The 27,009-nt window shown below is 44.8% G+C and overlaps 1 protein-coding gene across 18 annotated transcripts in view; it reads left to right on the top strand.

The window, feature by feature from the left end:
• The window catches only part of TEAD1 (TEA domain transcription factor 1), a 261,179-nt gene extending 236,192 nt beyond the window's left edge, over positions 1-24,987 (top strand). For all 18 annotated transcript variants that reach the window (XM_045065808.1, XM_045065807.1, XM_045065805.1 and 15 more), the window contains 3 exons: positions 6,205-6,345; positions 10,689-10,841; positions 17,275-24,987. In XM_045065808.1, coding sequence (XP_044921743.1) covers positions 6,205-6,345; positions 10,689-10,841; positions 17,275-17,388 — 408 coding nt within the window. In that variant the 3' untranslated portion in view covers positions 17,389-24,987. The remainder of the gene's footprint in view (positions 1-6,204; positions 6,346-10,688; positions 10,842-17,274) is intronic.
• The last annotated feature ends 2,022 nt before the right edge of the window (positions 24,988-27,009 follow it).

Below are 27,009 nucleotides of genomic sequence, written 5' to 3'. Positions count from 1 at the left end.
TTCATGGTCTTCGTGAGCCAGCCGTTCCACTCCGGGGAATACCCAGCAGAAATGCATACACATGTTTATCAGAAGTCAACACAAGGATGTACGGAGTGGCACTCTTTTGCGGGGGGGGGGGGGTCAAAGGAAGGGGGGAAATCGGAAGCAACCTCCGCCCCCAGCGTGGAGCCTAATACAGGGCTTGATCTCACGACCTTGAGATCATAACCTGAGCCAAAACCAAGAGTCAGACGCTCAACCGACTGAGCCACCCAGGAGCCCCTACAGAGTAGCATTCTTCACAATCGGTCTGATTTGGATACATCACTAGTGCCCATCAGTAGTAGAATGCGTAGATCCTGGTATTTTTCAGTCAGTGGAACACTCTTCTGTAATAAGGGTGAACGACCCTACACAGCAGTGTAGGCGAATCTTCACGCTGCAATGCTGAGCATGTGAAGCCGAAGACGAAGGAGTCCGTACTCCGTGATTCCACTGATTTTACATTCAAAATACTGGACAGAACTAACGTACAGTGTTTAGCCTCAGGATCACCCCAGGGAGGTATGGGGGTGACCAAACCGGAAGAGAACCTAGGTGGGAGGGCTTCTGTTCTGTTTCATCTTCTGGACGCTGGTTACATGGGTGTGTTCACTTTATGGATATTAATTGAATTGCAGACTTGTGGGCTGTGCATTTCTCTGAATGCATGTCATTTAATTTAACATAAAAGAAAATTAACTTCTATAACTTCAGAACTCATCATTTGTTGCACTAATTTCTGAGCAGGTGCTCGTAATGTGTATATTTTAATTGCTTCTTTTTTTTTTTTTTTAAAGATTTATTTATTTATTTGACAGAATTCACAAGTAGGCAGGGGGGCGGGGGGAAGCAGCCTCCCTGCTGAGCAGAGAGCCTGGTGCGGGGCTTGATCCCAGGACCCTGAGACCATGACTTGAGCTGAAAGCAGAGGCTTTAATCCACTGAGCCACCCAGGCACCCCTCATCGCTTCATTTTTGATACTTCCTGTCATTAAAACCACAGGTCATCCATTCCTATTTAAGACTAATGAAAATGATTTGGGGAATTCTAAGGGACAGTGGTGAACTGAAGGTAAAACGGTGGCGATGGTCTCCCCGGTGCAGGCAGTAAGGACGTCCATGGTTCTTAGAGAAGTTTAGATGGCAAGCCATCTAAAAATCGTTCTCATTTTTATTATCACCCTAGGCCCACAGTTCTAGACCATGCCATTGACAAAATCTGCCTGAAAAGAAAAGATCTTGTTCACCCGAGTCCTGAACAGTTGGTGAAGTTAACGTTTTTATTTCATATATGCACATATATCTGCTTCAGATTAGGACACTTCCGTTCCTTAGCCACTATGTGTGTTACTCTTCGAGAACACACGTGGGCTTAGCTTTGGATCTGTTCCTGGAGTTCCAGGAGCCACAGCCCCTGAACTTCCCGCGGTTAAACAGTACATGGGGGGATGTGCCGTGGTGGCCCGTCATTAGGAAGATGGGAAAACAGAGCTCAGGTTACTGCAGTTCCGTCATTCTGCTACTACTTTGGGAAATTTTGTGTTTAAAGTTCAAAACCATGAAATAGAGCGCTGGTTATTACTGCAGATAATTTTGTCGAATAGCGAAAAGAGGGTCTTAAAAATGAATCCGGTCTCACGGTTTCTACACACTGTGCCACTGCCATGGGACAGCTGCTTTGGCCGCGTCCCTGAGGCCTGGAAACCCAGAGGGGTGGGAGCGTGGAGGCTAGACATTTCCAGCAATTGCGCTAACATCACATTACGGCAAATGCCATTCCTAAACTTCATTCACGTTTTCCAGTTGTGTAGAGGATTGGATGATTTTGTCCAGTTTACTTCCGTGTTGGTTCAGATTTTAAGGGTCTGAGTTAGTTATCGTTGGTCATAACGCCCAAGTGAAGAAAGTAAAAAATGGAGCATTTGAACAAAGGGTGGAAAATAAAGCGCTGTGCCTAGAGACCTGAGGCCCTGTTCTGAAGAAACCTCCCTCCTGGTGCTATTACTGATGCAAGTGGGGCTGGGTTAGTTGAAAGAAATAACCTGTTCTGTGGCCTTCCCCGCTGACCCTTACCCCATGCTCCTTCCCGCCCCTCTCAGACCAAAAACACCAGACGGCTTTGGACTGGTCACCAGGCTTGCAAAACAACTTGGTTGTGTCAAAAATAGTTAGGGACGCCTGGGTGGCTCACTCGGTTAAGCAACTGCCTTTGGCTCAGGTCATGATCCTGGGGTCTTGGGACCGAGTCCTGCATCAGGCTTCTTGCTCGGCGGGGAGCCTGCTTCTCCCTCTGCCTGCCATTCCCCCACTTGGTGTGTGTGCGCTCTCTCTCTCTGACAAATGAATGAATAAAAATTAAAAAAAAAAAAATGAGGGGCACCTGGGTGGTTCAGTGGGTTAAGCCTCTGCCTTCGCTCAGGTCATGATCTCGGTCCTGGGATCGAGCCCTGCATTGGGCTCTCTGCTTAGCGGGGAGCCTGCTTCTGCCTCTGTCTGCCTCTCTGCCTACTTAGGCTCTTTCGCTCTCTCTGTCAAATAAATAAATAAAATCTTAAAAATAAGTAAATAAAATTTAAAAAAATAAAAATAAATAATGAGTTTGTTTAAATAGTCACTGTTTGTTTATGGCCTTCTAAAGCCCTTTCAATGCTGGCAACTTTTTAAGTTTGAAAGAAAGGGAAAGGAATTTCTAGTGTGTACCTTTCCTGCTGCACCTAAACTCACTATTGCATCCGTGTTGAGAAGCACCGAAATGTTCATCAGTAGAGCATGTAGGAATTATTTGAGGGTGCATCTGTGTCATGGGAGGGTATGCAGCCACTAAAATGTGGGGCTGCCTACATTTTTAAATGGCTTTTCTTTTTAAAACTGATATTCCATATCATTTCTGTATGAGTTCTAGGATGTAGCTATATCTATATATATATAGAGAGAGAGATTTATTTATATTTATATATTATATTTTAAAGCAAGGTTTCAAAGAATGCTTTTTGTGCAAAAAAAGAGGGGATCTGTTATGCTTATATGTATGAATGCTAACGAACTCCGAAAGGGCACTTGGGAAACAGTTAACACGGGTCACCAGTAGGGAGGTGAGCAAGTTTGGGAGTAGAAATAAGAAATAAAATGTACACTCTCTTTCCAGTTTGCCTTTTTTTTTTTTTGCTTACCACGTGTGTGCTCTTGGTATTTTAAGAAAAACAAAAACAAAAACAAAAACTTACTGGCACAAGCTATACCGGAATTATAAGAGCATAAATCTCACTACTGAAAAGTACCTGAGCTGTTTCTCAGAGCTATGTTGCCAGCTGGTGGTGGAAGGAAGCAGAAAAAAGTGGTTCTTTTTTTTTTTTTTAAAGATTTTATTTATTTGGCAGACAGAGATCACAAGTAGGCAGAGAGGCAGGCAGAGAGAGGGAAGCAGGCTCTGTGCTGAGCAGAGAGCCCAATGTGGGGCTCGATCCCAGGACCCTGAGATCATGATCTGAGCCGAAGGCAGAGGCTTACTTAACCCACTGAGCCACCCAGGCACCCTCCAAACAGCGGTTCTTGAAAGCCCACTCTTTTTTTTTTTTTTTTTTGTAAGATTTATTTTTTAGAGAGGAGCTGAGGGTGGGGCGGAGCTCGGAGAGAGACAAGAGAGAGACTCTTAAGCAGACTCCGCGCTGAGCACGGAGCCTAACATAGGACTCAGTGCCATGACCCTGAGCTCACCAGCTGAGCTGAAACCAAGAGTCGGATGCTTAACTGACTCCACCACCCGGGCGCCCATTGAAAGTACACCCCCAGTACACGCCCAGTGGCGGCTGACCTGGAAAGTTGGGTGTGATGCCAGGTCAGAGCTCCTGGGCGCTGAGGACCCATGGTAACTTTCTTCCCTGGCGGCTGGAGCTCAGCAGACCCCAGGGAGCGTAGGTGCAGACTGCAGTCAGGCTCGGACTCACCACTGCTTGGTATTCTGCTCTTCACGGAGCTGACCTCAAACCCCTGAATGTGAGAAACATGTCCACCTGGGTATTTTTTATTTATTTAGAATTTGTTCTTCATATAATTCCCAAACGCAGAATGTCAGGGAGTGTTACTACCTTTACGGGCAATAGAAAAGTGGACAAGGACAAGTAAAAGCAGATCATAATCCAGTAAAAGGAGCCCTACACTGGTTGTTAGTAGCTATTAGAAATACCTTGGGATAGGTAATTACTGTAGTTGGGCACTGAATTTAGCTTTGAATTTCTTGGCATGAAGGGAATAAGGAGGAATATAAAGCCTATGGTTCTTTTTATTTGAAGCCAGAAAATAGCAAGTTTTGCCTCGGGAAAGGGACATTTTCTTGATACTCAATTCAAGAAGGAAATTCAGATGTAGACCCTTATTACAGATACATCTAGGATGACTCAGGCCTCCCTAGTGGCTAGTGCACGGCAAGGTTTTAAGATCAGCTGGTCGAATGTTCCAGACCATCATGCGGTGGTTCCCCCATCCCTCTCCAGTCCCCACAGCCCTTGTCCAGACTGCACCGGCAACCTTCTGAACTGTCCCTTGCCTGTGCTTTCACTCTTTCAGAGTCGTCTCCATGCCATGCCCACCGTTCCTCTTGGGAACGCAGATCCAGCCATAACCTGTCACTGGGCCCCTCCTGTGCTCCTTGGTTTTAGGATCTAAGACCCAAACCCTCCTGCCACCCTCTCTCCCCTGCTCCCTCGATCCCAGCCTTTTCTTGGCCTGGTTTCTGGTTATGTGCCCTTTGTGCACACTCAGGGCACGTCTACCTGCCCTAGTCAGTGCTTCTTCCTTTGAATCTGAGCTGCCTCATCTTTGGCAACTACCTGAACCCTGAGGTTGGTTTTCGTGGCCCTCTGTGCCTCTTTCAGGAGTGCTCGTCCAAATGGTGATGTCTTCCCCACTCAATTGCAAGCCCTCAGCAGTAAGGACCGGCCCAGGTCTTGCTCAGTCTGACCCCTGGCCCCACACCAGTGCCTCGTGGGGAAGAGCAGGTCAGAAGGTACTGGAGAGGAGGGAACCATCCATCAGTGGTCCGGCCACTGCTGTGGCCTCCCAGCCTCCCTCTGCAGTGGACACTACACCACATTGAGACGTCTGCCCCTGAAACACAGCTCCGATCACATCACCTCCTTGTGCCAGAACTTTCTAAGGGTCCCTACTTCCTGCAGCATGCAATCCACACCCCTTTTTCAGCCCTTCATAACTTGAGTCCTGGCTGCATTTCCAAACTCACTTTTCCCAGTGGCCTTAGTCCTTGCAGAAGGAGGCACCCGACGTCCCTTCTAGAAGCCCCCAGTGTCTCCTCAGCCCATCTCTGCACATCATAACCATCCCATAAGCGATAACCCTGGCTAAAAGTCATACCTTCCAGACTGTTTCTGTCTCTTACAGCTGTTTTATGTGCACAGCTCCTGTCTGTAGTTCTGTGTAGGGTCTAGCATGAACCTCACATAGTAGGTAATCATCAAATACCTTAAATGAGTGGGAAATAGTAATTATTTAGCATCTTTATAAACCAGTTTTTTTCTAGGAGCCATTTCCCTTCTGGATGCTGTAATTTGTAATAAAGTTTGTTTTCACATCTATTAATAAGGGGCCAATCAGCTATAGATCTGTTCTTTTAAATATATCTACAGATTAGGGCGCCTGGGGGGCCCAGTCAGGTAAGCGTCTGACTCTTGATTTCGGCTCAAGTCATGATCTCAGGGTCCTGGGATTGAGCCCAGTGTCAGAGTCTGCTTGAGATTCTCTCCCCCTCCCTCCACTCTTCTCCCCCACCCTCTCAAATAAATAAATAAATAAACAAACAAAAGTATATCTGCAGATTAGTGACTATGAAGTCCATTCTGCACACATCTCAGAGGCCTCATGGATCTTTATAACAAGGGTACAGTACTAGTCTACACTGAACACAAGAAAGCAAACTGAAATAGATGTGTGTTGCTTGGCCTTTGTGCCAGGGCGACTGCTGGAGTTAGCAAGCTCTTCAAAAAGTGACCCAGCGGGCCATGGAACTTGTTTCTGGATGTGCGTCACCTCCCCGCCTCCTCGAGCCACACCGCCCTCCACTCAGCCCGAGCGGTCAGAAGTCTCCCAGCTTTCCGGTCCCCGGTCCTGCTTGTTGCCATGCCTCTGGCCGTGAGAGGATAACCCCCACCTCCGTTTCCTTCCCAACAGGCCGACCTAAACTGCAGTATTCAGGACGATGCCGGGGCTTTTTACGGTGTAACCAGTCAGTATGAGAGTTCTGAAAATATGACAGTCACCTGTTCCACCAAAGTGTGCTCCTTTGGGAAGCAAGTAGTAGAAAAAGTAGAGGTAAGTAGGCATCTGTCCAGCGGAATCTTCATTCAGGGGCCGACTGTTGCCTTCCTGTCAGCTTGACCTTGGGGCGGACAGTTTCACTTTCTCTGGCATCTGCTCCTCTCCCTTTCTCCACCTCTTTCCCCTGTTACCTCTAAAAAGCCAGAACGCTCTGAAAGCACGTGGAAGAAGGCAGGGAAAGGAAGGTCCATGCCAGCCCCCCTGGAACGCGGTTGCCCGCCTTGTGTGGCCAGCAGCACTCAGTCCCGCCCGAGGTGTCCTGGGTGTGGGGGCAGGGGCATACAGGCCCTGCCATCCGTCGGATGGTGTCCTTCCCACCCCCAGGTCCAAGGGCACTTGTAGGCGTTTTAGGTAACAACCGGGGTAGAATTCAGCCATTTGGCCACCTGCCTTCTGTAATACTCAGACATCTCACGTGGTGGTGGTGCTTTTGCCCTTTCCACTCCTTTAATCCTTTTAAACAGATGACAGCACATCCTGGGGTCAAATCCCTGTTTATGGCTTTATATATTTCACGGCCTCCCTCCCTGTCAAAAAAGTATGTTCTTTTTACCAGGGCGGGTTGCTTTGTGTGATGTCTTACAGTTGACATTCCACATAAAGTCGAATTTTTCAGTGTCTTCTGCCCGTCCTCTAGTCAGTCCATGTCACGGTGGTCCTGGAGCTTGCAGGTCCCAGAGCCTAAGCTGAGTGCGGCAGACTTCATGCCAGGGCATGGGAGAGAGCAGAGGCGATGAGCAGGAGAGTGAGAGCGAGCATGAGGGCTTTAAGACTTGGGGCCAAACAGTGAGGACCTGGGATGTCGTGGCCCTTGTAGCTCCCTGAGCACAGACTGGGCCTCCCTAGAATGGTGTTGAGGGGGTGACAGTTAGCCAGAGAGGGTAGAAGAGAGTTGACTAGATGGTTGACGGGACCCGAGGCTTCCTGGGCTTCCACTGAAATGGAGGTAGGGGGAATCCAGTAAGATACTCTGAATAGAACTTAGAAACTCACTGGATATTAAAAATCCTTAAGGAGGAAGGGTCAGAGGTCCCACGTTTTATGTTTGCAAGGACAGTGCTGCCACCAACAGAGATAAGAAAGGAGGGTGCTCAGGAGCACATGGTCGGGATGATACCAAATGCAAGATGAGAATTTGGAAGACAGGTGAAGCCTGAGACTACTGATGGGAAATCCTGAGCATTCAGGATGGTTGAGACTTTGGAAATGGAGAACTAGGTGCAGAGAGGGAATGGCAGCACAGAATAAGGGTTTAAATTTGGGGAGCAGTAGCCGGCCCTGGGGTGAGCGGAAGGGAGACAGCGGCAGAGGACAGAAATGGGTGTGAGAGGAGGGGAGCCAGCTCAGCGCGTGTCTGGGAAGCCCAAGAAGAGGGTAGGCGAGAAGGTGGCCGTGTCATCATTGACAGGCCCTGGAGGCCTGCAGCCCAGATGACCTCCCAGATCCTTGGAGGAGGAGGGAGCACAGGTACCGCTCAGTGGTTGGGAATGTAGAATTTTCCAGGTCAGCATGGCTGCTGGGTAGCCCCGTTGTCAGGCCTCGCCTGAGCTGGACCTCCTGCTTGGACAAGACAAACCGGACAAGTTACTCAGTGTCCCAGATTCTAAACTCTCCCCCACCCCCCCCACGTGTTCTACAGTAACAGACGCAAAGGCTTCTGTAAGTTCAGGGAGCAGGAAAAGGTTGCCTTTGGCTGATGAAGGCCCAGGAATTTTCATGGGAGAAGGTGGTGTGAGTGTGGCAGGTGGAGTTTTATATCCCCATTTGGTGTGAGATGGGCATATGCTACCGTTTTCTTCCAAGTACGCAAGCGTTTGTGTCAAAACCATTTCTTAAGTGATTCATCCTTTTCCCACTGAGTAGATCTGAGATCTGTCTCCTTTAAGTCACCGCATATCCCAGGAGCCATTCCTGAAGTCTCCCTGATTCCCCCTCTATCTCAACAGTGTCCCAGTGCCATGTTGATTTGATTACAGTGGCTTTACAGCACATTCCTCTGCAGGCACAAGTCAATCTGGCTGTTGTTTTCCATATATTTTCTAGGCTAGTAAACAGCATTTATTCTTCAAAAAAATGAGATCACTTTAAAGAAAAAAAAAAAACAGTAAAGAAAACCAAAATCCTCGCTTGATCAATCTAATTGTAATTGTACTAGATTTAGACATTATTTTGGGATAAATTGATACATTACCAATTCTAAGTGTTTCCAGTTGAGAACCTATTTGCATTTCTATCTCATTTATCTTAATAAGATTTTACAGTTTTCACATATAGATCTATCCCTTTTTTGTTAAATATATTCCTAAATAGTATGTAATTCGTTAATGCAATTTCCTATTTCTGGGTTTTAATTACAAGAAGAGAGGAAAGCTCTTGGTTTTTGCTTATCTATGTTTTATCTGGCCATCTTGCCATATTCTCTTATTTATCTCCAGTGGTTTTTTTCTCCCTCTAGATTCTTGAATTTTCTATGTGTATGTTCATAGCAGCAGCAAAAACAGAAGGCTTTATTTCATCTCCTCTTTTCCAATGTTTTTGCCACCTTTTCTGTTTTGGTTATTTTCTCGCTTTCTTTCCATTTGCTAAAACCTCCAGCATTGTCATAAAAAGAAGTAGGGCGGTGAGTGGTGACTGCTGCCCATAGAGTTGTTTTTGGTGTTTTACCATTTCGGGTTATATACATTCACTGTTGGATTGTATAAGTGGTTTTTATTTTGTATTTAGGTGCTTTCTTTCTCTTCCCGTGTACCTAGGGTTTTTATTAGTAACAGCTGCAATATTTTATCAAATGCCTTTTCAGCATCTCTTACATGATTTTTTTCCAAGTTGTGGGCATCACGAGTTCATACCCATCCCATATAGGAGCCACCACAACATTCCTGAAGAAAGTCCTGCTTTGGACATGGTGACTCTTCTCTTGGCTGTTCTACATAAGATTTAGCATCTCCTAAGTGATGCTAGGACACTCCTCTTTCTAATCTCTTTGTGTCCATTAGTTTCATAAAAAGAATTGGGACACCTGCCTGTTTCTGCGACCTGGCATTGTTTGCATAACAATAAGAGTGATTATTCTTTTAGATTTGCATAAAACTCAGCAGTGAAACAATTTGGTCTTTGTACCTTTCTCCGTGGTGAGTCTCTGAACAATTTTTTGGTCGCCTCCACCCTAAGGGACCTACTGGAGTTTTCTCCTTCAATATTAGTAATTCAATATTAGTAATATTAATTAGTAATTCATACTTTGCTGGGCAGTCATCCTCTCTAGGCTTATTCGCCTTACAGCTACATGAGGTAACCTTTTACAGATCTTCCAATCTCTCCTGTAATGTGGTTTTGTCTCTTTTCTCTGTTAAGCTTGTGAAGGCTTGATTTTGTTTTGACTTTTTAAAGAAACCAGTTTTTTAATTCATTCTGCCCACATTTTTTATCTCTGTTAACATCTATTTGAGCTTTTATCTTTTATTAATTTCCTATTTCTCATTTCCTTTGGTTTCTTTGTGGCTTGGGTTTATTTTGTGGGTTTTTTGTTGTTTCTTTCATTTTTTTTTTTTTTTTTTAATTTCAGACATGGTTTAGTTCTGTAATTTTTTACCTTTAATTGTGAACTCATGAAGCTGCTTCCTTAAGTTTTCTCCAAGTAGAGCTTCATCGGGTCCCCTAAGTTTTGATGTCAAGTGTTTCCCTTTTCATTACTCTTGAGATAGTTTGTAATTTCCTTTTTAATTCTTCTTTGATCCAAGACTGTCTAGCGATATGTCTCTTATTTCTGAGTGTTTCCGTGGGATCTTCCATACCCGTATTTTCTTTCTTTTCCATGTTTATTAAAGACATAAATAACTCACAGTCAGGAGCTCGTGATCAGTGTGAAGTAGGTTTTCCTGAGGTAGAGAAATTAGCTGCCAAAGTCGTTGGTCTGAGGCCTTATAACAGTGGGGGAGGATTTTCTCTGGGCTCTTTGAAGAGTTGTAATTGGCTGGGCCTTGCTCCCCCAGATTTCCAGGCAGAAAATCACTAAGTAGGTGATTATATTTCTTTCTGACCTTTGCTTTCTTTTCTTTCTGACCTAGACAACCCTTCTCTAAAGCTATCCTTTTTCCACTGTCTTTTGTTGTTGTTGTTGTTTAAAGTTTCCAGAAAAGTAATGGATTTCTGAGTATGGCATTAAGTTTGGAGATAGGATTTCTTTTAAAATAAGTACACTGTGTAACTAGTACAGCATCTAGCAGATGACTTCTGTTGAAAAGGAAAAGAAAAATGCTTTTGAAGGCTGTAACAGCGTTTTCATGTATCTTGAAGTCCAAAGTATAAACGTGCTCAACTCCTTTCTCCCCTCACAGACGGAGTATGCAAGGTTTGAGAACGGCCGATTTGTGTACCGAATAAACCGCTCCCCAATGTGTGAATATATGATAAACTTCATCCACAAGCTCAAACACTTACCAGAGAAATACATGATGAACAGTGTTTTGGAAAACTTCACAATCTTATTGGTAACTGTTTTGCCTCTTTTTTCTTGTGGCTGACGCAGTCTGGCGCTGGAAGGGAAGGGGGCAGGAAGGTGGCGGGGTGTAGGGGTGCTGAGCAGGCTGTGGGAAGGTCACCATTTGAATCCACAGCACCCAGGGCAAAGGCTCGGGCTCTGCTTGGGCTCAAGTCTCTAGAAGAGACAGGGTCTCATCTGGCGAGGCTCATAAGCTCTTTGAAGCTCAGGAAAACTGGAATTCAAGTGTGTAAATTCACCTGCATGTTAGAAAGGCGTGGGGGACTTCTTAAAATACTTTTAAGACTTTTAAAAGCCTGACACCAAGGCTGCATCCTAGATCAACGAAATCCCGACCTCTGAGGAGAGAAGCCAGGCGTGAATACTTATCGTTCTCTAGGTCATTCCAGTGCCTGCCCTGCGTGAGTCCCGGCCGCCGAGTAGGCAGATTGCAGATGAGACAAAAATTGAGTCAGTGGGTTTGTACTTCAAATACACCTTACTCATTTCATGAAGGATTGCAAGGCCTTATAAGAAGTAATACACACTAAGATCGCAAAACACAAACCCTCGGCACCACAAGAAACGGAAATTAGAATGTCATGACCAGAAAATAGTCCCCATAGGCTGAAGAGTATGGTCAAAGCTCGGACAGCTAAAGGGAAAGTAAAAGCAGTGGTTGGTGCCCAGAGTCTATGATGGGAGAAGTTTCCTGTGCCCCTGGTCAGAGCTGGAGAGTCGGGGAGGATCCCCTCATGTTTAACAAATTTCTCATCAGGGCTCCATTTGGATACTTAGGAAGAAGGTTATAAGAACAGCAATGTCTTCAAAAATCTGCCTACAAAATAGGCAGTAAGGGGTTTCATTAGGCTCATTTTTGAAAAAAAAATTAATATTCCTTGACTTAAGGAAAGGAAAAATGCCAAAACAAAACTTAGAAACAGGTTTGCTAAAAGGGGCACAAGACAGTATCATGGTCACATATTCAGCCCTCTGAAGCCTTGCTTTGTTACGCTGCTACTAGGATTAAGAACTAGAATACTTAGAGCAGAAGTTCTTTATCCAGAGGTTTTGGACCCATGGCGACTAGAGTTCACCATCAGTGGTGTGCTACTTTAAAAAAAAAAAAAAAAAAAAAAAAAAAAAAAAAACACCCAACTATCTCCCACCCTCTCCCCCAAACCCTGATTTATTACATTTGCCCATTTCCATGGTATAAATACATCCTCCATGGTCAGTTTCAAGGTACCAGTGGGCTGTCCGGCTCATAAAATTCCCTCATATTTAACTTTCCAGAGCCAGAGGGACCCAGTTTCCTCACAACAGTATGAAAACTGAATAAACAAAACTTAAATTAAAATCCTAATGCATATCAGATTCACACAGTAAGATTTTTTTTTTTTTAAGGTTTTACTTATTTGTCAGAGAGAGCACAAGCAGGCAAAGTGGCAGGCAGAGGCAGAGGCAGAGCCAGAAGCAGGTTCCCCACTGAACAGAGAGCCGATGCGGGACTCAATCCCAGGACCCTGAGATCATGACCTGAGCCGAAGGCAGTGGCTTAACTGGCTGAACCACCCAGGCACCCCCACCCAGGAAGTTTTTAAAAATTCGGGGCAGGGGAGTAGGGCCCACCCAGCATCGCCATTCTTGTTTTATTTTAACGGCTCCCGGGTAGTTGAGACCCGTGGCTCAGGGGGATGGCAGTGAACTGCGGGGAGTCTCAAGTCCACAGACGCATGATGGTCATACAGTTGGCTGACAGATAATGTTGCGTGTAATTTTCATTTATTCCTGAGAGAGAATCCCGGTGGATTCTCTGGCATGTCCATAGGAGACTAGCAATCTGGGGGAAACTTTGGAAAAACCTGTTCTTTACCAAAAACAGGTTATTGTTTAGTTTGTTAGTATCGTTTACCAAGAATGTTATTGATTAGTATCCTGTCCTCTAACGGTTGTTAGTGAAAACGGAGCAGATCCTGGTTTGGGGTGCTGGCTGGTCCCTGACCAACAGCTGCTTCCTGTTGCTCGTTAGGAACAGGGGACTTTGTGCTCAGATGGGCAGAAGGTGAGTGTGTCGTACCTTGATGTGGACAGTTAATAGCCTTAGGAAAAGTCTCTGAGTGAATGGCCAGCCCATCTCTCTTGGAAGCAGTCTTAGCTGTCCTTACAAACTAGTTCTGAGTCTATGTCAGCATTTTAAGGACTATGCCCTCCATCCCTACCCCTACCTCACAGAGCACAGCTGAGGAAAAGAAGGCCGGGAAGAAATGGAAAGCAACTATTTAGCCACAAAACTCATGAGACCAAATCAGTAGTTCTCCTTGAACATGTGACTTTAAGCAGCCTGGATATCCAGAGAGAGCATTACCTTAATTCCAGAATTTATCATTAAGCAACTAGAAAAATTCCTTTGCTATGATGAATTAGTAGCTCTCAGTAAATATTTGCTAGAAATTTAGCATTTAGAAAAGCTGAAATTAAACCAGCACTCCTGGATTATAGAATGAAAGCAACTCATTGATAAAGGAAAGAGAGTACTTTTCAGCTCTTCCTTGGGGGTGGCAGGGGGAGATGTAGGAACACAGCCAGGATGGCAGCTGCCTGACATAGTGGCAGGCATTTTACTAGGTATTGGATTACAAAGCCTGTGTCAGCAAGACCAGTTCCAGACCCTGCTGGCGGGTGAGCTAAAGTCTTTGATTTCAGCAGGATGATACAGAAATTGAGGTGATCCTGTAAATGCAGGACCTGAGTGACAATATCCAGACAGACTGAGGAAGACTGTCTCTGAATTACAGGCCAAGTGTTCCCATTGTTTTTGGAGTTGCATTCAGACATACATACATACAGGTTGCTAGAAACATTTTTTTCTTTCCTCTTTTTGAATCTTAATCATGAAGTCTAGGACATATTCGGGACACCTGCCTGGCTCAGTTGGTAGAGCAGGGAACTCTTGGTCTCAGGGTCACGAGTTCGAGCCCCGTGCTGGGCCTGGAGGCTAAAAAAGAAAAAGATAAATAGAACATAGTCTTTCCTAGAGAGTTTGCAAGACGGTAAGGCAGATCTTGGAGGCTCCAGGCACGGTGCTAAATCCTTTGTAAATGTGATATGAAATTCTCACTGCAGACTGTGAGGTCGTATTTATTCCCTTTTTATGGATAAGGAGTGTTAGGCCTCCCTGAGGTCACAGAGCTGGTGACAGACATAAACGAAGACTAAGAAGGATAGGAAAGCTACTTTGCGGCTATTTCATGATCACACAGTCAGAAGACTGGGGTTTAAGATGCAGTTCTACTTAAGGACATTGGTTTGGATAAGTCGCTGAACGTCTCTAAACTCCATTCCCTCCTCCACTTATAAACAAAATGCTCTCGTCTAGACGCCCCACCTCAGAGGTTGTTGAGAATATTTGCTTTCATTTAGCTAAACTGTGGAGAAATTATAATCACTGTCAGAGTGCAGTGCAGGCAAAACAGTGCCTATTCCAGAGCAAATCTTGGTCTGCTCCAGGGAAAGAGGCAGGTGAAGAAGTGGTTACAGGACATTCGTACAATGCTTGCCTGTGGTATCCTTGGGAAACAGACACCTGGGCGTACAGAGTATTGAATGGGGCATCCTCAAGGCATGTAAACAGCTGGTGCTTAAGTTGCCTTGATGGGTAAACAGACATGTTTCAGATTTACCAAGAAAAGCGCTGTCTCATGGGTGTGTACTTACCTGTCAGGGGCTGGGACGTAAACTAGATGGGGGTGGGGGGCAGCCATCTCGGAAGCCCCTGAGGGAGGCAGGCGCTCCTCAAGCAATCGCAAAATGGATGTAAACCCCACGGAGGCTGGTGGCTGGCAGAGGGTGGTACATGGTGCCCAGAGAGCAGATGCCAGGAGTATTTGACCTGAGGAGGGAGGTCAGGGAAGGCTTCCCTCAGGCAGAGATAGAGGAGGCATCCTTGCCAGATGACTAAGGCAAAGAGGGTAGAGAAAAGTACCACAGGTGGGCGGGCAGGTGGGAGGACTAGAAATGGGCTGGTGTGGCTGGTGTGGCTGGTGTGGCTGGTGTGGCTGGTGTGGAGAAAGAGAGAGGAAAGCAAGGAGCTGACTGGGTGGGCCAGCCAGATGGGGCCGGAGCTCCTGGGCCTTACAGGCTGGAGAGTTTGGAAGTTGAATACAAGCCATGGGGGTTGTTAAGCAAGAGGGCATTCTTGTCAGATTTGTGTTGTTCACAGGGTCGTTGTGGCTGCTGTGTACTGGGAGTAGGAGGGGGCAGGGTGGCTCCGGTGGGGGAGGCCAGGTGCTTTGCTGGTACCCTGGACAATGGCCGTGGGGGAGGGGAGGGGATCCAGGACTGTTCCAGAGGGAAGAACAGCAGGACGTGGCGTTTCTTTTCTATTTTATTTTTTCAAAGATTTTATTTATTTATTTGTTAGGGACATAGCGAGAGAGGAAACACCAACGGGGGAGTAGGAGAGGGAGAAGTAGACTTTCTGCTAAGTAGGGAGCCCGATGCGGGACCGATCCCTGGACCCCAGGATCATGACCTGAGCTGAAGGCAGACGCTTCACTGACTGAGCCACCCAGGCGCCCCAGGGCATGGCATTTCTTTGCATATAGGGACAGAGAGATTTCCAGGACGGAAGGCCTGCATGCTTGGAGTCTTCTATTTGTGAGGGAAGGGACAGGAAGTAAGACTAGGAAGGATGGAGGTGGGAACCAATACTCAGTCAAATCTTTATTACCCAGGGGGGGAAAAAAAAAAGGTCAATAATCTATTACTGTATCCATTCATTTGTCTAGAGCAGCTTGGCTTCATGGTTAGGGAAAAAGGTCTTTGAAGTCAGAGTTAACGTTTCTTTGGTGACAGTTGTGTACCCTTTGGGCCACTCCCTGGCCTCACTTGCTGTCAGGGGGAGGTGACCGGGCACCCACTCATGAAGTTGTGCTATTATACCAGACAGTGTGTGTGAAGCAGTTCGTACCGAGCGGGTGTACACTACGTAGTTAATGTATGTTGACTATTGTGTCACTCGTCTTTCCTTCCACACATTTTTTTTTAAGATTTTTTTTTTTTCTAATTTATTTGACAGACAGAGATCACAAGTAGGCAGAGAGACAGGCAGAGAGAGACGAGGAAGCAGACCCCCTGCTGAGCAGAGAGCCTGCCGTGGGGCTCGATCCCAGGACCCTGGGATCATTACCTGAGCCAAAGGCAGAGGCTTTAACCCACTGAGCCACCCAGGCTCTCCCCCGCCCCCCACACACACATTTTTATTAAACAACTGTTTTGTGCCAAGCTAGTTACTAAGAAACACGGTCCCCGTTCTTCAGGAACTTAGAGCCCACTGAATGACATGGATGTTAAAAACAAAAACAAAAACACAAATCTAGGTGTTCTTACTGTACTGTATGCCCTAATGGACAGTTAAAAGTGTGTGAGTTTGTATTCTTCAGTCAGGGGCCATACCCTCAGATGCCTTGAGAGTAAGGGAAATGGAATGGGTGATGCGGCCCACAGTAGGCGGTGAGAGGGTGGAGTGACATGCTGAACTAGGCCCTCAGATTCACAGTATTTGAAGACACCGAGCTGTCTTCAGACAAAAGACACACAACAGCATCACTGAAACTGTGGGGAAGTGGGCTAGATTTGCTTTTCTTGGAAAGTTTCTTCTGAGAACTGCTCTTGGAAGCAGGCATGGTTTAGTGGGGAGGGGCCGCAGGGACCTGGGTCAGATCTGGTTACTCAAGGGAAGAACACAGGCTAAGGCCACGGGCACGAGGAGGAGAGAGCTGGAGTCCAGTGACTTGAACCAAGAGGGGAAGCAGATGAATGTTTCAGAGTATGTTTCAAAAGGTAAAGTCTGTGTGCGTGGAAAGAGGGATCATTTGATGTGATTCTACCACTGTGCCTTACTCAGCGTCTATGGTACTGAGTCCCAGCACAGCCGGTTAACAGTGCTGAGCTAGTATTCGTGGAGCTCACGTCTCTTGTGGGCTGTTGTGAAACAAATCTAGTAAAAGTTTAAGAATAAGATAGGAAGCAATTCCTAAGGTAAACAACTGTCTAGTGGGACAGGATTCTAGAAAATGGTCTTTGTTGTAAAGAAATCAAACCTCCTAAAAAACCCGAACTAATTCTTGTGGGCTCAAATTAGGGGTGAGACCCTGTCCGTAAGGTATGTCTTATACATGGCAAATACATGGTAACTAAGTTCAGCTAGAATTCAGCTAGGATTCAAGTCAGACCCCTAATTATCCTGAGTTGATGTTGGAGGGGGCAGCTTGAGGCTGGGACATGTGCAGTAGTCTCCCTGCTGAACTTGAAACCGTCCCTCTCCAAGCAAACCCTGGTTGCCATGGCACAGATGGACCATGTTTGCATATGTCGAGGTTTTTCTCTCCCTCTATGTGTCTGTGTATATATAAGTATATACTTTTTCTTTTTTTTAACAGGTGGTAACAAACAGGGATACACAAGAAACTCTCCTGTGCATGGCCTGTGTATTTGAAGTTTCAAATAGTGAACATGGAGCACAACATCATATTTACAGGCTTGTAAAGGACTGAACATGGTTATTTATATATATAGATATCTGTATATACACACACACACATACACATACGTGCACACACACACACACACTCTCCATTATTGAATGACTGACTGTAAACCTCACCACACAGGGGGGTGCCCTGGCCCTGAGGTCACCCTGACTTTTCTAAATCCTGTTTGAGTGAAGTCATTATTTTTTTTTCATGTGTTCATACTATCATTGTAGCTGTGAAGTTCTGGTACAGTTGTAAAAAGAGAAATCTGAGTGGTTTCTATGTGTTCTTCACATCCGCAGCCCACAATTCCTCGGGAAAGGTGAACCTTAAGAACCCAGGTCTCTGTCTGCAGAGACCTGTCTCTAATTGTGATAGGAAAAAAAAAAAAAAAATTGAGACAGAACATTTGCCATGGGGCATTTACAGCCTTTATACAAATGTATTTAGTTCTGGTTTTGTTTTGTTCTTTCCAACATAAAATTCTTGTTTTAAGATACAAGTAAAATTAATCTTTAAATATAAATGTAAATTAGTACACAAAACTAAGAATCTTTAGACTTATCTTTGTAACTAATTAGGGTGGAAGTTATGAAAGAATGTAATTCACTAAATTATTTTTTAAATGAAACTTTTCTTTCTTTTTGAAGCCAAATGTTAAAATATAGCCTTAAATGCTTGGTAGAAATATTCTAATGAGACAAATTTGTACTTTTTTTTTTCTCAAGGTGAAAACTAATCTCTTAATCCATTAAACTCTTGAACAGGTATTACAAAGGAAGAAAACTTCACCCCTTATCCTTAACATATATAGTATATTTAAAAAATATAAAATTGTATTGTACTAATGTGATGATTATTTAATGAAGAAAAAAAAGGATGGCTCTTTTTGCAATAAGTAGATAAATACTGAAAACCTAAACGTACAAATGTTTATAGTCTTGTGTGTGCAGTTATATTTTATATGGACAACCAAATTTTTTACCAAGATGAGTAAATGTTTGAATCACTGAAATTTAGTAACAAAAAATTGAAAATTGGCATGAATACTGCACTGTGAGCTGCCAAGTAGTGAAAAATCCTGTGGCTGGGAGAAATTTCACCAACCAAACAAGAAAAAGGCTCATCAGTTTTAGCATCTCTGCTCCCCAGAAAATTACAAGCATCCTTTCCAGCCTGTGGATAAATTCTTTCTGGTGAACCAGTGTGCATAGTAACCTGCCATAATGTGTATGTCCGTGTGTGTTTGTGTACACATCCACACATATACACATACAGTATCAGACATATTTATTGAACATCTCTTTAATTCACCAGTTTGCTAGGTGCTGATATGTTCGTGTACACGTATAGTTCAGTCTGTGTCCCTAGATCTAGATAGATACCTTCTCAAAGAACATCTGTTTCTCAGCATCTCTCGATAGTCACAGTACTTGTTTGACTGAGGTTGGAGAGGCCCAGCGTTCTCTCTGACTTTTTTTTTTCCAAACAGACTCATCGGGAGGTTCTCCTCCCAGGAGAAATTCAACTTTCCAACCCAGATATTCCAAAGCATTGCCCAGGCAGAGTTGGTTCGAAATGGCCGTGTGTCTTGGGTTATTTCTGTAAGTGCTTCACTGGGAAGGAGACAGGGTTACACTCCCCAGCTTCCCAGAGGAACGTGACATTCTTGGAATCGCCAGGAATAGATTTCACTCAATAGAACGTGAAGGAAGTTTTGTAAGTTGTGAAACCTGTCATGGCTTTTTCATCAAGCCAGAAAAGAAATACCTTGTTCTTTCACATCCTAGTAACTTATCCGTTTCCCTGTCCCACCACCTGCTCTGATCCTGCTTGGATATTGGTTAGAGGGTCTAGTGTGGCTCGCTTGTGGCCAGCAAGCCACCAGACCAAGCCTGATTTCTCCAAGACTCGTGCCATCAGTTCCTGGGAAGACCAGTGAAAAAAGTGCAGAACTTCTCCCATTTGGAATGCACACCTCTCATAAAAACCAGTACTCTGATGTCTGTCTTCCCTCCGTGAAAAAACTACCATTTATTCTCTGATTCTAAGGGGCCTTTGAAGGATTGCCCTAGTGGTCTGCCCTTTCATCTGGCCTTCCGTGCAGACACCGAAGCTTCTGCCGTAGTCATCATACTTAATGACTTCTCTTGGGCAGCCCTCCTAGGAATGTTCCTTTTGCTTCTGTCTCCCACATCTTTCCCCAGTGGAAACCCCACTCTCCCAGAGCCAGGACCCTATGAAGGGGGGGGTAAAGGATCTTCTATGTCCAGAACCAGCCCAGAACTTCAGCGAGAGGAGTATCTGATTCCCATTCCCACACAGGAATGGGGCTCTTCTGTCTGCCAGGAGGCCTCTTAGGATTTACTTTTCAAAGCACAAATAGACCCCAGAAGAGCAGCTGGAGGGTGGTTCTGCTGGCTGAGGGAAGGGCACCCCCAGCCTGCTGAGCTCTTGGAGGCAGGCTGTGCCCTCCTCCCCCAGATGCCTTCAGAGCTGAGTTTGGGGCATTTGCATGAACAACCCGGAGGGTAGCTTTTTGCTCTTAAAAACATTTCTAGGAGCCTTAAAATTTTTCTTCTCATCTTGTTCTCCTAAAACTTTCTCTAGGGCAGATATTTTCCCTATCTTAACCACGGATCCAGTTACCCAAACCCTTGGCCATCTCTTTCTCTGCCAAGTTAGGTGCTGGGGTGGGGTTTCTGAGGCGGTGCCTCATGCAAGTCTGTCTGTAGTCTTTCATCCTTTGTCGTAGTCTTCTCCCTTGAGCTGGCAAGCTTCCCCAACCATAAAAAAGCCTTTCCAGGCCCCTGTCCTTACTGCTTTCTTTTGAGTACCAGGTCTCCTGCCGACCCTGCATCACCAGCCTTGAGTCAGGGGCATCTCATACTTCCCTGGGGAGCATGGAGGCCCATCTCTCACAGTCACCCAGGAGGGAGCTGAAAAACTGGACTCTGGTCTGTGGGCATTCGTTTCTATCTTAGCAAGAGCCTTAAAATGACTGTCAGGACTTCTCCAGAACAGGTTCCAGAATTCCAGAAGGTCTGTGTTACTCTTCAGTCAGGGGCTCTCCGCTTTGAAGTATCAAAGTTGGCAAGTTGAGAACAGTTCTTTGTCCTGCACCGTGTCCCTGGCCTTCCCATGCCCTCCCTGCTGTCGCCACGACCCAGAATATCTCCAGACATCGCCACACGTTCCGTGGAGCCCAGTCCGACCCCCAATGGAGGACCCCTGCCCTAGATCCTGCAGGTCACAAATACCATATTGGAGATCTTCTTTTTCCCTTCCAATCTCACCCCAAGAAAGCTGCTGTCCCAGGAGCTTTGTTTTAGGTCATGAAGAGGCAGGTAGGAAGGTTCCTCAAATGACATTACATCCAGGTCTCTTCCCCTTCAGGGCATCTCCCATGGCAGAGTCTGTCTCGCTACAAAGGCTTCCTTCATTCATCACTGGGGATGTTGGGAATAGCGGGTCACCCCCATCCCCATGATCAGCTTGGACCTCTGTAAGGTGCATCTGTGATCTGATCTTCATTCCTCATTTTACCAGCTTTAAAAGACATCCCATTCATTTTTCTTTTAAGCGTCTGGGTCTCAAGGTTGAAGCTTTCCTCATTTCGGTAAGCTTCCTCTGGTCTTCTGCTTTCTGCCCTACACTCAGTGCTGTTTTTAGAATTTAAGGAAGCCTTTGGAACACTGCATCTTTAAGGTTGGAGGAGAGAGGGACCAGTTTTGGAAGCAGGGGGTGATGGATTTTTTTCCTTACTGAGCTAAAAGAGAGCACAACCTACTCTCTCCTTCATTTAGCAGATGAGAAAGTCAGCAGATGAGACCCAGAGGGGAAGTGACTTGCCCAGAGTCACCCAGCTGGTTAGTGACAGAATCAGGGTGCGACCCTAGGACCTCGCCACTTAATCCTTGGCCTCTTCCAGTGAAGGTGGTTCCTCTTTGGTGCTCATGCCTCAGTGATCCCTACGAAGATGTGCATAGACTCAGTGCAGAAGACAGAGGGGGACTAAGAACCACCCCCTCAGCCAGAGCAAGGCATCGACCCGATGCTGACGCCACTTCCCCCACGGAGCCTCTTCTCTGATTGGAGCTACACGAGGCAGCCACAAGCAGATACAAAAGCTGATGAGCCTTTTCGCTTACCCTGAGGACAATTCACCTGCCACAGAATCTCGAGTCCAATTTTTACCTGCTACGCAACCCAGCCGCCATGTCCCACACTCAGACCAGCCAAAAAGCAGCCCCTGTTCCCAGCACTTGGTGTTGAAAGTCCCCAGGTGACTTTAACCCAAGTCTTCTCTAGGTCTCGATACTGTAGTGGCTTTAGCAGTCTGTTTTTTGTACAACCTTAAATTATTTAAACCGGCTGAGATGACAGTCAGTCTTACAAACCAGGTACATAGGATCTGTCTAAGTTCGTGTATGCTCTGTCTGGTACACTACACCTGTCCTCATGAAGGGTAGAACCGATCCCGTGCGTTAGCGTTCGCACCTGTGACAGCGAGAGCATATGTCTGCATTGCTTCTTTCTTTCTGTTGACGTTTCTGTGGCAAAGCCCTGCACGTGTCATTTCTGAAAAGCCTTAAATCTTTGAGACATTGTGTGTAGGGTGTGCAGTGCCGAAGGCTGCCTCGGAACTGTGAGCCCTTTTGTAAGCTGGAAGCATTTCTCTTACTACTGTTCCTTTTTTTAGGGAGTTTTAAATTCAGAGCTGCCAAAGCGTTCCAGTAAGCAGTGCCTTAGTGATACCTAGTTGTCCCCAGCCCCCGCATCTATTCACGAATTGGCCTCGTATTTGAAACTACACAGGCAAAAATTGTTCGCATTTCTCTTTCGTAAGCCCATTTTTTCTCCAGTTCTAGAGGACACTGACCACTTGGTCTAAAATCGGAAACTGAACACGAGGTGGTTCTTCGACCACACTCTCAAATGTATATACCAAAACGGAAGGTTTTCCAACTTCATAGTTTACTCTGAGAAGCAAATTGTACTTTTAAAGTTGCCTTTTAAATTCACGACCAAATACTTAGCTATTTATGAATCTTCTGCGCTCTAGCATGGAAGTGCCTTTGGTTTGAGATTCCAGCTTAGAAAAGTGCTGCCATATAACGATAATTTGTAGAGAGACCAAAAATATTCTGAGATCACCGTAATGCCTTTGGTTTACCAGGATGAGTAACCAACTACAGGCCTCTGTCCACAAGGGCGCGACGCGGACCCTGCCTGCCGCCACCACCGTCCCACAGTAGCAGCAGCAGGAGGGACCCCAGGAACTGTTGTGTGTGTGTGTGTGTGTGTCCGCGACCCTGGGCGTCCTCTCCGCCCATCACCCGGCCGTGCGTCCGCGCGAGGGGACTGCCACACAGACGACAGACTTGCGACCGGTGGACAGATCTGTCCTTCCCCTCGTGTGCGTGTGCAGTCTCTGTGGAGGCTTTCTTTTCCATTCCGACGACAGCGCGCACTTCTCTGGTCTACACAGTGATACCACTCTGGAAGTTGGAAGCCTCGAACCGAGATGCGAGTGCAGAACAAAAATGAGTTAGGGTCATTACAATTGAAGTGTTCTTCTTACGGCGAAAATGTTGACTTTGAGTGTTGTGTACGAATGTGCGATGAGAAACTTCCAAAGAGCACCATTCACAATTTGGCATTTTCAAAGAATGTTCCAGCCCTCAAAAGGGCAACCCTTTAGAGTCTGTGTCGGCTTTTATCAAAACCTTGTATAGATCGGGAAAACTGATAGAGGTAAGGAAGAGGCGTGGAAAGGACCAGAAGGCAAAAACACCAGCCAAACAAAAGCCAGGAGGAGAAAAAAAAAAAAATGTTCTTTACCCATATAGACTTCCAAATGACATCAGACATCTTTGAAAGTTAGCCTCTGAACTCTTAATGCGTATGTTCTTTTGTCTCTCCCTGGTGTCTTTAAGATTACCCTGTCTGGTCTCTGAAATTTCAGGAGTGATTTCTATCCACACCAAGTTGTGAGTATTTATAGAAATTTCTACAAGGAAAAAAAAAAAACCTGTCAAATGATGAAAAGTAAAATGAGCTAACACGAGCGCTAGTCACCCGCTTGAGTTCGACCCTCCCTGTCCATACTTGTGTCACCCCTGGAAAGAAACTCATCAAATGCTTATTTTCCTGCTTCTCTTTTCAACTGTTACTGCGCTTTGTTGGTTTGGCAATAGTTTTCTCTCATAAACTCATTGCTTCTGTTGTGAAGAGTGAAAGTCTTGTGTTTAAAATTTACTGCATTTGCAAGGATAGTTTCGCTGAAGTCATGCACCATTAACTAAGATGAAATATTGGTATTTATTGTCCTACTTCCTAAGGCTGTAGCTTGTTTTATTCTTTGTGAATTTGCAGTGAGTCGGTCATACACCACACTACATCATTTTAGTTTGTTTGAAATGGCAGTTACGTTCCCTCTGTTCCTCATTAAATGGGGTCAGATTCCAGGCAATGCCAACCTCTCTCAGGTAGGCTCTTTTGTCTGCCTTCCATTATGAGATGGTTTTCCCTTCCCCTGTCTCTCAGAGAGGCTGACAAAATCTAGGTGTAAATCAATTGGAAACCGGTCTCTTATTTTATTACTACTACTATTATTATTATTATTTTGGATCAGTCATTTTCTGTGATTAGTTTGACTATGTAAATTAGATATTAACTGCACTTCTTTAAAAAAAAATATACATCTCCCTGTTACCTCCTTGAAAGATTCACTTCTGTAGGCCTTTGTCTATAGGCTCTAGCCTGCAGATAAGGAAAAAAAAAAAAGAAAGAAAGAAAGAAAACAAAAACAGTACGTGCCTGAAAAACAACAAAAAAAAATTTTGTAACGTTTAAAAAAAGAAACCCGAATAGCCTTTAATTCTTTAATATGCTTAAATTTTATGTAAATTGGTTTTGCCACATGTGTTTGTTCACGTTCTAAATGACTTTAATGGGATTCTCATAGTCGGTGTCTCTGTGTCCCGTGTATACTATGGGCTTGTGACGTAAGCGCTTCATCTGGTCAGTGGTCGCTTTGATATTGTACTGCAGCTGGGAGGGAGCTCTGGAACGGGCCCCTGGGTGATAAGGTTCCTCTCGATAGATTGGAGAGATGGGGGTGGGGGGCAAATTCTCACACATGTTTCTTAAACTATTTGCAGAAACTTTCAAAAAGGCATTTGGTTAAACCTCTTGGCAGTACAGTATTCTTGTATTTGTTAATGTCTGTGTTTAGGTACTGGTACCATTTTGTTTAAAAATGTTCTAAGTGTTGGCTTTAAAGTGAATTTATCTTTAGTATGATAGTTATATGAAAATTATAGGGTTTGTGTGCAGAGAATTTTTTTATAAAGTGCTTTGTAAAAAAAAAAAAATGTATTCTAGCTTTCGCGGTACATATGTGTGATAACTTTAATATCCATGACAGTTAAGTGCAATTATTTCATCACTCTAAAAATGCTATTTTTGTGTCAGTTCCTGCAGGTGTTTTCATGTCTTTGCAAAGTGACACATTTTGATGCCTTCTTGATAAAGTGGTAGACATTTTGTAGCTTTCTAGAAACTTTGTATTCATACGGTATCAATGAAAAATAAAGAAAATGAAAGTGTGGGTTACCTTTTTTATCTGCAGAAGTGTCTGTTGTTGAAAATGACATGTGATTGTGCTTGTGGGGGAACTGTGGGGTTCATGATTTGGGTGAGTGTGGCTCGAGGCACAGCCCTCCGTAAGAAAGCCTTTGATTCATTAGATGTTTACTGTGTGGTGGGCACTGGGCAGGTGTGTTGATACAGTGTGGATATATTGTTTCCTTTCATTCTTACCTTAGTTCCAAAGTCAGTGAGGTTATTATCCCCACCCCAGGCTCAGAAAAGATGGATCATTCCGCAGTCATGACTGGTAAGTGGTGGAGCCTTAAATAGGTCACCCTGATGCTCAGGCCTGGACTCTCCCCTATCCCCTAACCTCCCTCCCCTGCCTTGCACACACACCCACACACACCGTAAGCGCTCCCCTGCCCCATGGGTTTATTTGAAATCTGAGGTAAAGCATGCTTCAAATCCCAAGAGTCCCTCACTGGTGGGAGTGGGAACAGAGAAGAAATAATATCCCATCTCCTTTGAAAAGAGCCATTTTCAGTATACCGCAAGTCAAGAGGAATGCTGTTATCCACTGAGTTGCTCAGAGTAGAGGGAAGGGAACTAACTATGGAACACCCTGTTGAGGCCCTAATGTGTGCCGAGTACTGTTAGAGTCACTATTTGTCCCAGACCCCGTTCTCTTGAATAAAGGAGTCATTTCCTGTTTTTCAATAAAGAAATTGAGGCCTGAGAAGCTGAGCCCTTGTTAAAGTCATGAAAGCTAGTGACAGGAATCCAGAGCTGGAAACGCCTCCTGCCCTGCGGTTCTAGCTCCACCACTGGCTCTGTGCCACCTCTTGCCCTGCCCCTCCTCCTCCAAAACAAGGTGCTCTGATACATTAAAAACATCTTTTGTTCGCGCCTGGGTTCCAGTCAGCTTAAGTTCAGCAAAGATGGAGACACATTTGGTAAGTATCACTGAGTAAAGGGATTTAAAGAGCAAAGGGCAGGATAAATAAAGGCCTCTAGTAAGTTGGGGTCAGGCAACTTTGCTGTGAACCCCTGATCATTTCTGTCTGCCTTGCTGTTGGCAGTAGACTAATCAACATAGCTACTACTTATGGAAAGCCAAATTAGCTGCGTTGTTAAGTCATCAGTGAGCAACTGATAAAATTCCAGTTAAAACAAAACAAAACAATGTGTAAGCCTGTGAAGCCTTAGGGGTATTGAAACTACCTTTAAAGACACTTTTGTTCTGTTTAATATCCTATATGTCAGAGGTAGCTAGGTTGTTTTAACTAGCAAATTGGCTGCCAGCAACCTGACTGCCCCCCGCCTTTTTTTATTTAAAGTAAACATTTCTCCTATTTGCTTTGGCTCCCAAGATGCTTAGACTTTTAAGTTGTGTTCTGTGCTGATAAGGAACCAACTAGAATGTAAAGGCATAGAAAGGTTGAAAACAAAGGATGAAAAATATACTGTAAAACAAAAGCTGATGTAGCTATATTCTTTTCACACCAGTATAGCTTGAGGAAAAAATTATTACTGGAGTTCATGGGGATTATTTCAAGGTGATACAAGTTTTAATCACCTAGGAAAAATAGAGACCCTAAACTTGTATGCACCTAATAACAGTTTCAAACTTACAAAGTGAAATTTGAAATTCCATAGAAGGAAGTTTTTGAAAACTAAACTCATTGGGTTATTTATAGATAAAGCAGACCAAACACACACACACACAAACACAGGTCAGATATAGGGGATTTGAACAGCATAATTTAATGTGCCGTTCTAGTTTATAAAATACAGAGTAATGAACACAGCAATCAGGAGCCTATGCAATTTTTCCCAAGGACGCATTGAATTTTTATGAAAACTGACTGCATTCAAGGCCAGGGGTTTTGAAATTATAGTCTGTGGGCCAAATCTGGCTTGCTGTTTCTTTTTGCACATAAAGTTTTATTAAAACACACTTCTAGCCCCTGCTGTTTACTTGGTGTCATGGCTGCTTTCATGCTACAGTGACATACTTGATTAATTGTAACACCCTGTAGCTCA

Source organism: Mustela putorius, unplaced genomic scaffold (genome assembly GCF_011764305.1).
Source record: "Mustela putorius furo isolate JIRA1106 unplaced genomic scaffold, ASM1176430v1.1 tig00003859_pilon_pilon_pilon, whole genome shotgun sequence".
Lineage (NCBI taxonomy): Eukaryota > Metazoa > Chordata > Mammalia > Carnivora > Mustelidae > Mustela > Mustela putorius.
This window is presented reverse-complemented; position numbering and strand designations above follow the sequence as displayed.